Raw genomic sequence first — 12874 nt, forward strand, 5'->3', positions numbered from 1 at the left:
CAGTTTACAGTAAGTTACTTGTAAACCATTTACAGCTAAATACTGTATTCACATTTACAGCACCCTTTATCTTGCTGTATGTATATATATATATATATATATATATATATATATATATATATATATATATATATATATATATATATATATATATATATATATACAGTTATGTAATTACTCTAAATTGTACAGTGATTTTCACAATGCAGCTTTAAAATACAGTAACATACTGTATATCTGTCCTTTAGTAAAATACAGTTAATAATACAGTAAGTTATTGTAAATCAATTACAGCTGAATGCTGTATTTAAAATTTCAGCACCATTTATTTTGCTGTATGTGTTTACGGTTTTTTGTATAAATACTGTAAATTATACAGTATTTTTTACAATGCAACTTTAAAATATAGTAACATACTGCATAACTGTCCTACAGTAAATTTCAATTCATATTACATTTCACTTTACCAGTAGGTTACTGTACATATTTTACAGATAAATACTGTGTTTACATTTACAGCACCATTTATATTGCTGTAAATTAATTTACAGTTATGCAATTACTGTAAAATACACAGTAATTTTCACAATGCAGCTGTAAAATACAGCAACTTAATGCATATCTGTCCTACAGTAAAATTCGACTCATATTACATTTCAATTGACTAGTAAGTTATTGTAAATCATTTACAGCTAAATACCGTATTTACATTTACAGCACCAATTATATTGCTGTTTATTTATTTACAGTTATGTAATTACTGTAAGATATACAGCAATTTTCACAATCCAGTTCTAAACTACAGTAACATGCTGCATATCAGACCTTTAGTAAAATACAGTTCATATTACATTTCAGTTTACAGTAAGTTACTGTAAATCATTTACAGCTGAATGCTGTATTTACATTTTCAGCACCATTTATCTTGTTGTATGTGTTTTATATAATTACTGTAAAATATACAGTAATTTTCACAATGCAGGTTTAAACTACAGTAACATACTGCATAAATGTCCTACAGTAAAATTCGATTCGTATTACATTTCAGTTTACCAGTAGTTTACTGTAAATCATTTACAGCTAAATACTGTATTTACATTTACAGCACCCTTTATCTTGATGTGTGTTTATCGTATTGTATATAATTACAGTAAAATATGAAGTAGTTTTCACAATGCAGCTTTAAAATACAGTAACAGACTGCATAACTATCCAACAGTAAAATTGAGTTTATATTACAATTTAGTTTACCAGTAACTTAGTGTAAATCTTTTACAGCTAAATACCGTATTTACATTTTCAGCACCATTTATATTGCTGTTTATATGTTTACAGTAATGTAATTACTGTAAACCATACAGTAATTTTCATAATCCAGTTTTAAATACAGCAACATACTGCATAACTGTCCTACAGTAAAATTCAATTCATTATACATTTCAGTTTAGCAGTAAATTACTGTAAATCTTTTACAGCTAAACAATGTATTAACATTTACAGCACCATTTATATTGCTGTAAATGATTTTACAGTTTTGTAATTACACACTGTAATATGTATACTGTAAATCTTTTACAGATAAATACTGTATTCACATTTACAGCACCGTTTATCTTGCTGTATATATATTTACAGTTATGTAATTACTGTAAAAATACAGTAATTTTTACAGTGCAGTTTTAAAAATACTGTAACATAATGCATAACTGTCCTATAGTAAAATTCAGTTCATTATACATTTTAATGTACCAGTAAGTTACTGTAAATCCTTTACAGCTAAATATCGTATTTACATTCACAGCACATTTTATATTGATTGATTCATTCATTAGTTTTCCTTCGGCTTAGTCTCTATTTCAGAGGTTGCCACAGCAGAATGAACCACCAACTATATCTTTTATACAGCGGATGCCCTTCCAGCTGCAACCCAGTACTGGAAAATTGATTAAACATTATGCATTTTAATATCTTCTAATAAAAACAACATTATGCAAATCTTTTTAACATTGTTTTTTTAAATCCTGCACCTGGTTATGACCTTTCGGATGTGGGTGATGAACATTTTATTTAGTTTTTTTTTTTTTTTTGCCAGACTTTTTCTTTTTCAATACCCTAAAAAAACTACTCTTTAAGAAATACTAGACATTACAGAAATAAAACTGCTTATTAAATGGGTTTCACATCCCTTGTCCCATTATTATAAAAAGCCTTCTGGTCATTCTGCAGGACTTCTTTTGTCTTCAGGGTGTCATTTGAACTGTAATTACATTACCTTTATTAACATAACTTCTAAAACTTGTTAAATTGTGATTCGTTTGGTTTGTTAAGTTATAATTACATAAACAAACATGTTTGTTGTCATGACTTATGGGCTCGCAAGATCACTCTGGACGCCTCGCACCCAGCACACTACCTGTTCAAACTGTTACCGTTTGGTCGGCACTTCAGAGCACCAAGCACAAAAACAGCCAGACACAGAAAAAGTTTCTTTCCTCAGGCCATCTACCTTAACAGTTAAATATCCCCCAACTGTGCAATAAATATGTGCAATACTTTCTCATACACACTTGAACAAAGCACCTTATAGCAATCTACAATGCAATACTCTACCTGTATATTTATAACAAATCTGTACATACAATTCAACATCCAGATTTCTTGACTAACTGCATCTCTGTTTAATGTGTATCATCTTCTTTTCATATTTATTTTGTGTTGTCACTTGTCACTTTATGTACACTGGAAGCTTCTGTAGCCAAAACAAATTGATTGGTTGTGTGAAGCACACCTGCCAATAAAACTGATTCTGATTCTTATTGATAACATTGTAGCTCAATAGAAAAATTACAAGAAAACTGATGCTTACTTGTTATAGATTGAATGTTAAAGGGATAGTTCACCCAAAAAAATCTTATTTACTGTCTTTTTGTTTCAAACTTGTTTGACTTCTGCTGAACACAAACGAAGATGTTTTAAGAAAGCTGAAAAGCGACAACCATTGACCTCATTATTTATATGTTCGACTATAGAAGTCTATGATTACAAGCTTCTTCAGAATGTCTCCTTTTGTGTTCAACAGAAGAAACATAAATGTTGGGAACCACTTCAAGGTGAGTAAATAGTGAGTAATGTTTCATTTTTAGGTGAGCTGTACCTTTAAATGATACGTAACGCGTTTATATACCGCCATCTAGTGGTAGCAGGGAGATCTTCACGTTTGCAGGCTTCATCGAACATAAATACTAAAGAAACGTGTAAAAATGATGCTAAACATTGATAAACAAGGCCACTTAGTTCGGCAGCTAATGTGTCATAAATGGAAATAACATCTCAGTAGCAGATCATCAGTCTTGCTCCAGCACATCATTATTTAAAGCCTGCTGACAGACTGAAGAAATAAAGCAGATTTCAGCGACGCCTCAGAGAAGAGCAGCTGTTCTCAAACTTCATCACAGGATTGTCAAGAAGCAAAGCCTTTCCCCTGTTTCATTGCGTATTCTAAATACTAATATTATTATTGTTCTCATGAATATTTAAAATCATTAAACATCTCATGCAGTCCACACGAAAACAAAAATACTGTAGTAATTTAGTGTTTTTGAGCACTAAAAACAAACAAAAAAATAGTGTTTTTGATTCTTGAATTAATCATAATCGTAATAATCATAAGAAATCAGGAATTATTTTGAGCATTTGTGGACACACGCACGCCCGCACGCACGCACGCGCGCGCACGCACACACACACACACACACACACACACACACACACACACACACACACACACACACACACACACACACACACACACACACACACACTCTTTTTAATATGACCCTATAACCCCTAAAATCTGCCAGTTCTTCAGTATAGACCATTTTAAGGGATGTAAACAAAAGCAATGGTCCTAACATATTTCCTGCTTTACATTTTTAATTTCTATAGCTTCAGGCAATCCAAAAAGAGACACATATTGAAAATGTTATGATAGATGTTTTAACATTAAGTTATGGTTGTATTGTCTCGTTACAGTGATGAAATAGTTTAATAATAAGCAGGAAATCAGATTTAGTCAATAGTTGTTACTGCATGAATTGATGTCATTTGTAATTATGCTGCGCTCTTGTGGTCAGATGGATGTACTGCAGCAGAAATATATACACATACGTATATACACAGAATAATGCAAAATATACTGTAAATGTTTAATCAGAAGAGTACAGATCATTTTACTGTACATTACATTACACTTAAATCTCGTATTACCTTATTTAAAACAAGTTAAACTCGCATGAAAAAAATTATTTTGAACCATACACAAATACTTGACTTAATCTGTTGTGATTCTGCAACAGCTTTACTAATATAAATACATTACACAATACTGTACTAACTTCATCTGTCTATGTATATTACCACAATACATCAGTTTACTGTAGCAAAAGCTGAAGCATATTACAGTGTTGTTTGTCAGTTTACTAGAGTTAATATTCATTAGCAAAGTGCTGTAAATGCTATACACTATAAGATGTATGGTTCAAAAACACCAAAGTGCTACTATACTATTACTACAGTAAAAGAAAACATAAAAAACACAATTTTATATCATTACAGTGATGATTTAATGATCTTAAGTGGTTGTTTCTTTTAAATATTAGCCATCAGTTAGTTATTATATTTGTTTATACCTGATAATCACATTATTATCACCATTCCCAAATATACAGTTAAAGTCAGAATTATTAACCCCCCTGAATTATTAGCCCCCTGTTTATTTTCCCCCTAATTTCAGTTTAATGGAGAGATTTTTTCAACACATTTCTAAACATAATAGTTTTAATAACTCATTTCTAATAGCTCATTTATTTTATCTTTGCCATGAAGACAGTAAATAATATTTCACTTGATATTTTTCAAGACACTTCTATACAGCTTAGTGACATTTAAAGGCTTAACTAGGTTAATTAGGCAAGTTATTGTATAACGATGGTTTGTTCTTTAGACTATCGGAAAAAAAATCTAGCTGAAAGGCGCTAATAATATTGACCTTAAAATGGTGTTTAAAAAATTCAAAACTGCTTTTATTCTAGCCAAAATTCTTTTCTCCAGAAGAAAAAATATTATCAGATATACTGTGATTTATTTATTTATTTTTTGCTCTGATAAACATCATTTGGGAAATTAAATATTTATTAAAGAACAAAAATTAAAGGGGGGCTAATAATTCTGACTTCAACTGTACCTTACTGGAAAATTCTCCTATGGATATTTGCAGTCTTCCACACTTACCGCTTTTAGCTGCTCACTAAAGACAGTCTTTGCACAACAGACAGATTTACAGACGTCTGAATTCTGAGGAAAAATAATGGCTGTCACACATTATATAGTATTTTTGTGGCAACTTAGTGGCAGCACCGTTGCTAGCAAGTTACCGCAACTGCCCCCCTACAGTAACTTACCAGTAAATGTGTTTTACAGTAGCAGAGCCCTACTGCAATTTCATTTTACAGTAAAACAGCCTTACTGAATCTTCTTTTTACACTATCAGAAATAAATGTAATCGCGAGCTGTCACTGGGGTGGAACCTTTTCAAAAGGTAGATGTTAGTACTTAAAGGGTCCATATTGGTACCTCAAAAGTATATATTAGTACCTAAAAATTTTAAAAGGAACACTTTTGTACTTTTTAGGTACTAGTATGCACCCCTGAGGTATTAATATGGACCTTTTAGGTACAAATGTGTACATTTACCTTAACATTTACCATACACCACACTGCTTTTAATGCCAACTGCAGATGTATTCGGCCAAAAGGGAGCTGAATGGAGTGAGGACCTAGAAATGCTGGACTCTGCAGTTCTCATGTTATATCAGGTAAGTTCACACTATGCTGAATCATACACTACTCATTTTTGATTGCAGAAATTACTTTAGTAAAAACAGTTACATATGGTTTATTAAACTCCCTTTATTGTTTATCCTGATATATTATTTGTGTTGTGCTTTGACAGTCATTTGCTGCTACTATGATTTCGCCATTTAGAGGTTGCAAATAATACTTTTATGAAATGATATTATTAAGGAGAAAGTCTGAATGTGCGAATATAAAACACCTCCGTGAAGTTGGCACCCCATAAAAACAAATAATCCCCCAAACTATGCCATTCGTTTGTGATACGTTTGTGCTGATTTGTGCCGCAAAAACGAACGTTTGTGCTGGTTTGGGGTCTGAGATATTAAGCATTATTTTTTTGATCGTGTGACGTCACTTTCCACCCCATGTTGCGCAAATGACTTCAAAACAGCACAGGTCGTTTGTGCTCGATTTGTGCTGGTTTGTGCCGTTAAAACGAACACAGTATCTGTTTTCCTCTTTTAGATATAAGACAAATATTTCCAAATTTACCTCAATGTGTAAGTTCACATTCCCTGTTGTAAATTCAGGTGTAGTTCGCTGTCAGAATGCAGTAGCTTTGCTTGATCATCACCCAAGCCTTGTATAATGTTAGCTCCGTCTTTTTTCCTTGTCTTTGGCTAGGCAGAACCTCGCTTTTTAGCACTACAAAGTTTTGAATCTGGTAATCATGGAACATTATTTCTTGCACATGACCACGCATCTTGTTAGAACACTCGGAGCTTCAAAGAGTTGTATATTTAGTCCTGGATGCTTGGCCATTTCATCTTATCCAATACCCATTGGGAGGGTGCTATCGCAAATGAACCTGTCAGACGAACGCCGCTCACTTTAACGTTAATTTTGCTACATATAACGTATTTCTAAGACAACAACAAACTCTGTACTGCATCGGATGTCATTTCCTCGCTGTAAATGCTAGCGCTCTCGTTTTTTTCTGCAACCTCGCTGAGCGCGCATCCTGAATGTTTACCAACATGGTAATTCGTCTATAGGGCACCAATTCTAGACCTTTGTCAGTGAGGGGTGGGCCTTTTGAACCACCCGAACCCCCCTGGCTACGGGCCTGTAGCAGTACAAAAACTTTTGTTTAAGGGTGCTTTCACACCTGTGAATCGATTCAGTTGTTCCGAAACAGAGATTACAATTGTTACATTGTTGCTCTTTGCTCTTGGAGCGGTTCGCTTTCACACTGCAAAGTTTCTAATCGGACCAAAAGAGCTCAAACAAGTCTCGTGCGAGTAATCTCTCCTTACATTGGTCAGAGTGTCAGGGTTTATTTTGCAGCGTCCCGCTCAGCTGTCAGGAGAGGTGGTGGTTTGGTGGTGATTGACAGGGTGTGCGCGCGTGACGTGTCTGAGGAATGATGCGGTGGGGAGGGGTGAGAAGGGTGCGCGACGATGCCTATTTGAGGACTGGGAGAGAGACGCAGATTACCAGGAGATCATCACTCGTTTGCGGGCATCCGGAGACTCGCAAAACTTCCCGCCCTACTCTTAATTCTCTCTTCATATAGCCGTATGCCTATTACATATCCATAAAACACTGTGATATAACCGCGCTCGGATCGGATCGCTTTCTCACTGCAATCGAACCGCTCCAGGGTTTGTTTCAATCGAGCCAAGACCACCTCATTTAATCGATCTCGGAGCGATTACTTTGGCGCGGAACAGAGCGCGATTGCCCTGTTCACATATGCCAAACGAACCGCGCTAACTGGGCAAACGAGATACGTTCCGAAATAAAAGTGTAGGTGTGAAAGCACCCTTAGTATTTACTATTAAATTTAGTACATTTTAATCAACCTTTTCATTTTAGTCTTCAACTACAGTCGCAGTACTTATTATTTTTAGATTATTTTCATTACAGTAGAATACTGCAGGTTCCTAATATGCAGTAAGTTACTGTAAAAGTTTTAAAATGACCCACAGTGCATATTACAGTGGTGAACTATAAAGTACGTGTTATGCAGAAAATAACTGTAAATATTATACGTGTAGTATCATACTGAATATTATCAATCGTCTTGCGTGACAAGCACGTTCCCCTTAATCTCATACTCGATGGAGCTCCACTCAAACACGTTTGCCTTGGGCACGCGCTGCGCATGGTTAAAATACAGCGCTTTAATCTGGTTCCCGGTGAGCACATAATCCCACATGTTCAGGTCTGTGAGTTCACCGGCGAAACTCTGCACCGTCTCGAAGTCGCCCAGGAGTTTATCAGGGTCCTGTCCAAGCAGAGCAGTGCCCTGCGGGCGGATGCTGTGGCCCGGTTTATAAAGCTGAAACGCACTCCGGCGTCCATCCACCCAGAAGGCAGCGAGCCCGGTGCGAGAGCTCCAGGACAGGCACAGGTGCGTCCGGAAGGTGGACAGAGGCGGCAGGTTAAAAAATGCCCCATCACCGCTGAGGTAGAAGGACACACGGCCGTCTTTCTCCCTCCACAAGTTCAGTTCATCAAAGTCGGGTGTTCGGTAGGCAAACAGGATGATCTGCCGCTCGCCCTGGAGCTCTGTGGCCACACGCATGCAGAGAGTAAACGCTGACAGACCCAGAGGCTTCTTAGGAGTGAGTTTGACGTAGCTAAAGTCTGTCTCGTACGGGAACAGAAGAACTTTACCAGCAAGACCCACTGCAAGACAAAACGACTGATAAACACCAAACAAGCATTTGTGTGTGTGTGTGTGTGTGTGTGTGTATAATCCTGTTTTTACGATCCGTGATCACGTAATCCAGCTTACTTTTTGAGCCAGTTTTTCAAAGCAACATTGGATTGGATCAATCTGATCCGGATAGGAACTTTTCAGGATCACTAAATCTGGATTACCAGTGCTCAAACAGCATAGGACATCACAATGTAGAACTATAGATATGTAAAGAGCGACAAGTAGAATAGCCAGCGTGGGGCCAATATAACTTTATTTTTATTTGAAATGAAAACTAAAAAATAAGTAATAATTATTAAAATAATAATAATAATAAATAATAAAAACAAGAAAAACCCCACCCCATCCTCTTTCAGCAGTCCGCTCATCTGAGACCTACAACACTGTACATTGAGTATATTTATAATAAGTTTCAAATATAGATGTAAATCAAAAAAAGACTTAATGTCAAAAACTCCACAATAATGTCAGACTTCCTCATCTGATGTGGAGAGAGCAGCTTGTCTGAGCGTAGCCTTTAGGAGGCGAATGTCAAGTCATTGGTCTTGGTTTGCTGCAGTTTGGTTAGAGTCAGTTGTTCCTTTGCCAGATGAAGCTGTGCTTCTGCCCTTTCAGTCTCTTTTTGCAATTGTTGAAAGTGATTTCAAAAATCAGCGATTGCCATTCTTTGCAATTTTTTTTTGTTTGTTATTCTGTAATCATTGCATGCATCACTGATAAATATTCTAAAAAGAAAAATATTTTCCATTGTGATGAATATATATATCAGTTAGTGACAGAATAAAATTGATTGTTTTTGGTCGGTTTGCCAGCTATTTGGGGGATTATTTTATAAGGCCAAACTCTTTCTACTTTGCTGTATGCATACTGAAAGGCTGAATATGTTAAAGCCTATACTCACTATAGCCTGACGGATGAACAAATAAAATTAAAACCTTATGAATAAATAGTATATCTCGTAAGATACTGCATGATCCAAATATAGTATTTAATACATTTTTAAGTTTTCATTACATTTTGGACATAAAATCCACGCTAAATCCACCCTTCTGATGGGATCAGTTTAATCCAGGTTTTTTGGATCAAAGTGATCCAGATCCTACAAAAAAGGTCTGAAAAACCCAAACTAAAGGTTTGATCCGGATCAAAACCAAGATTGGATTACATAATCTAATGCGATTACGTAATCTGTTTTTTCTTTTGAAAAACCCATTTTCAAGAATTGATCCAATCCCTTATCCAAAATCCTAGTGGATTACTTTTGAAAAACCAGGCCCTGATATAGTCTATCTATTTGATGACTGGTATAGTTTTGAACTGTTGTTTTACATTTTACCGACAGTCCAAATATAGCCTTTTTTTTAGCCAAGCCGTCTATGTTTAGATGTCCATTAGATGTCTTTTAAATGAACCAAAACATGCTTGGAGATGGCACACATTGATTTAAACAAGCACACACTCCTGCAGAACTGATGCTGCATGATACCTTCAGTCGTTGCGGGTGTCAAGTAGAGCAGACAGAAAAATAAAACCACCGGTGCCAGCATCTTGTCGCAGATCTGCAGAAAACAAAAGTTATATAATTTACTTCAAATCTTAAAATACATACATAATTATTTGAAAAGCATATAAAAAATGCTTATTGTTTTGCATTGCAATGTTAATATCCAAACAAACTACCCTCAAAAACAAATTAGTTTAAGGTGAGAAGTTTTGTAACATTAAAAAAGTACTGCACATTCAATAAAGCAGATTTTCAGTAGTCCTGCATTAATAATAGTAACATTAAAGTTTAAAACATTAGGAGATAAATGATTTAATTTTTGTGTTTTATTTCATAAATTGATTTATTATGCTGTATTTTTGGGGGTAAATAATAATAATAACACAATATGTAATCTGCAAAATGTGTTCCTTTAAATCTCTAAAGTATTTTATTATGAATAGGAACACTTAATAATAAAATTAAGCACTATTAGAGCAAGCACTATTAGTATACTATCAAACTTTATGCATTAAAGCAAATATTGTTATGCTTTAAATGTCAATATATAAACATTTTATATACAGTTGTGGAGAATTATTAGCCCCTCTTTGAATTTTTTGTTCTTTTTATTTTAATTTTTCCCAAATGATGTTTAACAGGGCAAGGAAATGTTCACAGTATGTCTGATAATATTTTTTCTTCTGGAGAAGAAATTTTTTATTTTTATTTTGGCTAGAATAAAATCAGTTTTAAATTTTTTAAACACCATTTTAAGGTCAAAGTATTAGCCCCTTTAAGCTAGATTGTGTTTCAATAGTCTACAGAACAAACCATCGATTACAATAACTTGCCTAATTACCCTAACCTGCCTAGTTAACCTAGTTAGTTAAGCCTTTAAATATCACTTTAAGCTGTATAGAAGTGTGTTGAAAAATATCTAGTCAAATAATATTTCCTGTCATTTTTGAGGACATATAAACACGCTGAGTTTTATCCCTCACTTTTTTTGTCTAATAGAATGTATCACTGCAGCATTTTCTTGTTTAATGCAAGCTTTAAAATCCTGAATTACTGAAGTGGAAATTGTTTAAATTTGTTATGCAATATATAAATGAAAGGAGAAAAGTTTCCAGAATGCTTACCGAGCAGCTGAGGAGTGTTTATTTCTGGCTGTGAGTGCAGAAAGTCTGCCGAGCTCTTCCCTCCTTGCACTGTAATGACATCAGAGAAAACAATAGATGCTGTGTGAGTTTCACAATATCATCATGAGACCAAAACCCCATTAAAGATGCTTCCTTCTCTATTTGTCTTTCTGTCTGTCAAACACACATACACAACCTTTTCTTCCTTGTACAGCAAAACAGCACTTTTAAATGAGATTCATGAAAATAATGTAATCTTGAAGAAAAAAGCTTTCATTTAAGATCACAGCAGCTCTATTATGATTTGCATGATTCATGATACCACACTTAAATTATATTAATACTTTGGTGATGTAGAGGAATTTTTTGGTTTTCATATTTGCAAATAAACAAATTTCCTAAAGTTTCAAATCCATCATTTATTTATTTACTTATGTAAATGTGTGTAAAATACAGGTATATATATATATATATATATATATATATATATATATATATATATATATATATATATATATATATATATATAGTTGAAATCAGAAGTATTAGCCCCCTTTAAATTTTTTTCTTCTTTTTTAAATATTTCCTAAATTATGTTTAACAGAGCAAGGAAATTTTCACAGTATGTCTGATAATATTTCTTCTTCTAGAGAAAGTCTTATTTGGTTTATTTTGGCTAGAATAACAGCAGTTTTTAATTTTTTAAACACCATTTTAAGGTCAATTTTATTAGCCCCTTTAAGCTATTTTTTGATAGTCTACAGAACAAACCATCATTATACAATAACTTGCCTAATTACCATAACCTGCCTAGTAAACCTAATTAACCTAGTTAAGCCTTTCAATGTCACTTTAAGCTGTATAGAAGTCTAATATTATTCACTGTCATCATGGCAAAGATAAAATAAATCAGTTATTAGAGATGAGTTAATAAAACTATTATGATTAGAAATGTGCTGAAAAAAAAAACAGCTCTCTGTTAAACAGAAATTGGGGAAAAAATATACAAGCGGTCTAATAAATCAGGGGGGCTAATAATTCTGACTTCAACTGTATATACACAGCTGTATATATACAGTCCAACATATATATACTAATTTCAGCAGTATTTTTGAGTCATTTGTAGGGCCAGACAGAATCTGCGGACATTTTGTGCTATTTTAGAGGAGAATTTTGTAAGTAAAAAGTCTGCGCATTTATGCAGAATGATTTTATAACTAAAAAATATATATATGAAATAAAAATTAAAACCTTTTAACTTTGATTTTAAGTTACAATGCATATCAAAATTAAATCTTTAATTGCACAAAGTCACTAAAATGCAGCATTTACACCTCAATTAAATAGAAAATAAGGGAAACATCTGCAAAAATATGTCCACTTTGAGGGAAAACAAAACAAAACATGAACCATCCCTTTTACCAGCCTATGGGCCTGCAGCTATAGAGGTAAAGTTGGTTTCCAAGTGGCGTTCTCCAAAATTAAACTAGGAAGAGACTTGGGTTTATTGGTATGTGTGCGCAAGGCTTATATATTCATAACCACTTCAGAAAATGTTGTGAGTCGCGAGTCACGGGCATTTGGGGGTCATGGGCTGAAAAGTTTGAGAACCCCTGTTATATGAGACTAACTGCTGTTTAGCAAGTGGTTCTAAGTGGGTTTTGA

At 34.1% G+C, this 12874-nt stretch overlaps 1 protein-coding gene across 2 annotated transcripts in view; it reads right to left on the bottom strand.

The window, feature by feature from the left end:
• Positions 1 to 4191: 4191 nt before the first annotated feature.
• crp1 (C-reactive protein 1) overlaps positions 4192 to 12874 on the bottom strand; it is a 76160-nt gene continuing 67477 nt past the window's right edge. The window contains exons 1-3 of one of the 2 annotated variants that reach the window (XM_693995.10): positions 11210 to 11256; positions 10068 to 10140; positions 4192 to 8547 (exon numbers count right to left, since the gene is read on the bottom strand). In XM_693995.10, the coding sequence (XP_699087.5) occupies positions 7931 to 8547; positions 10068 to 10128 (678 nt within the window). In that variant the 5' untranslated portion in view covers positions 10129 to 10140; positions 11210 to 11256 and the 3' untranslated portion in view covers positions 4192 to 7930. Of the gene's footprint in view, positions 8620 to 10067; positions 10141 to 11209; positions 11257 to 12874 lie in introns of those variants that run through there. The other variant, XM_073941129.1, reaches the window with a different exon arrangement.

This window comes from Danio rerio, chromosome 24 (assembly GCF_049306965.1).
Source record: "Danio rerio strain Tuebingen ecotype United States chromosome 24, GRCz12tu, whole genome shotgun sequence".
Taxonomy (NCBI): Eukaryota; Metazoa; Chordata; class Actinopteri; order Cypriniformes; family Danionidae; genus Danio; species Danio rerio.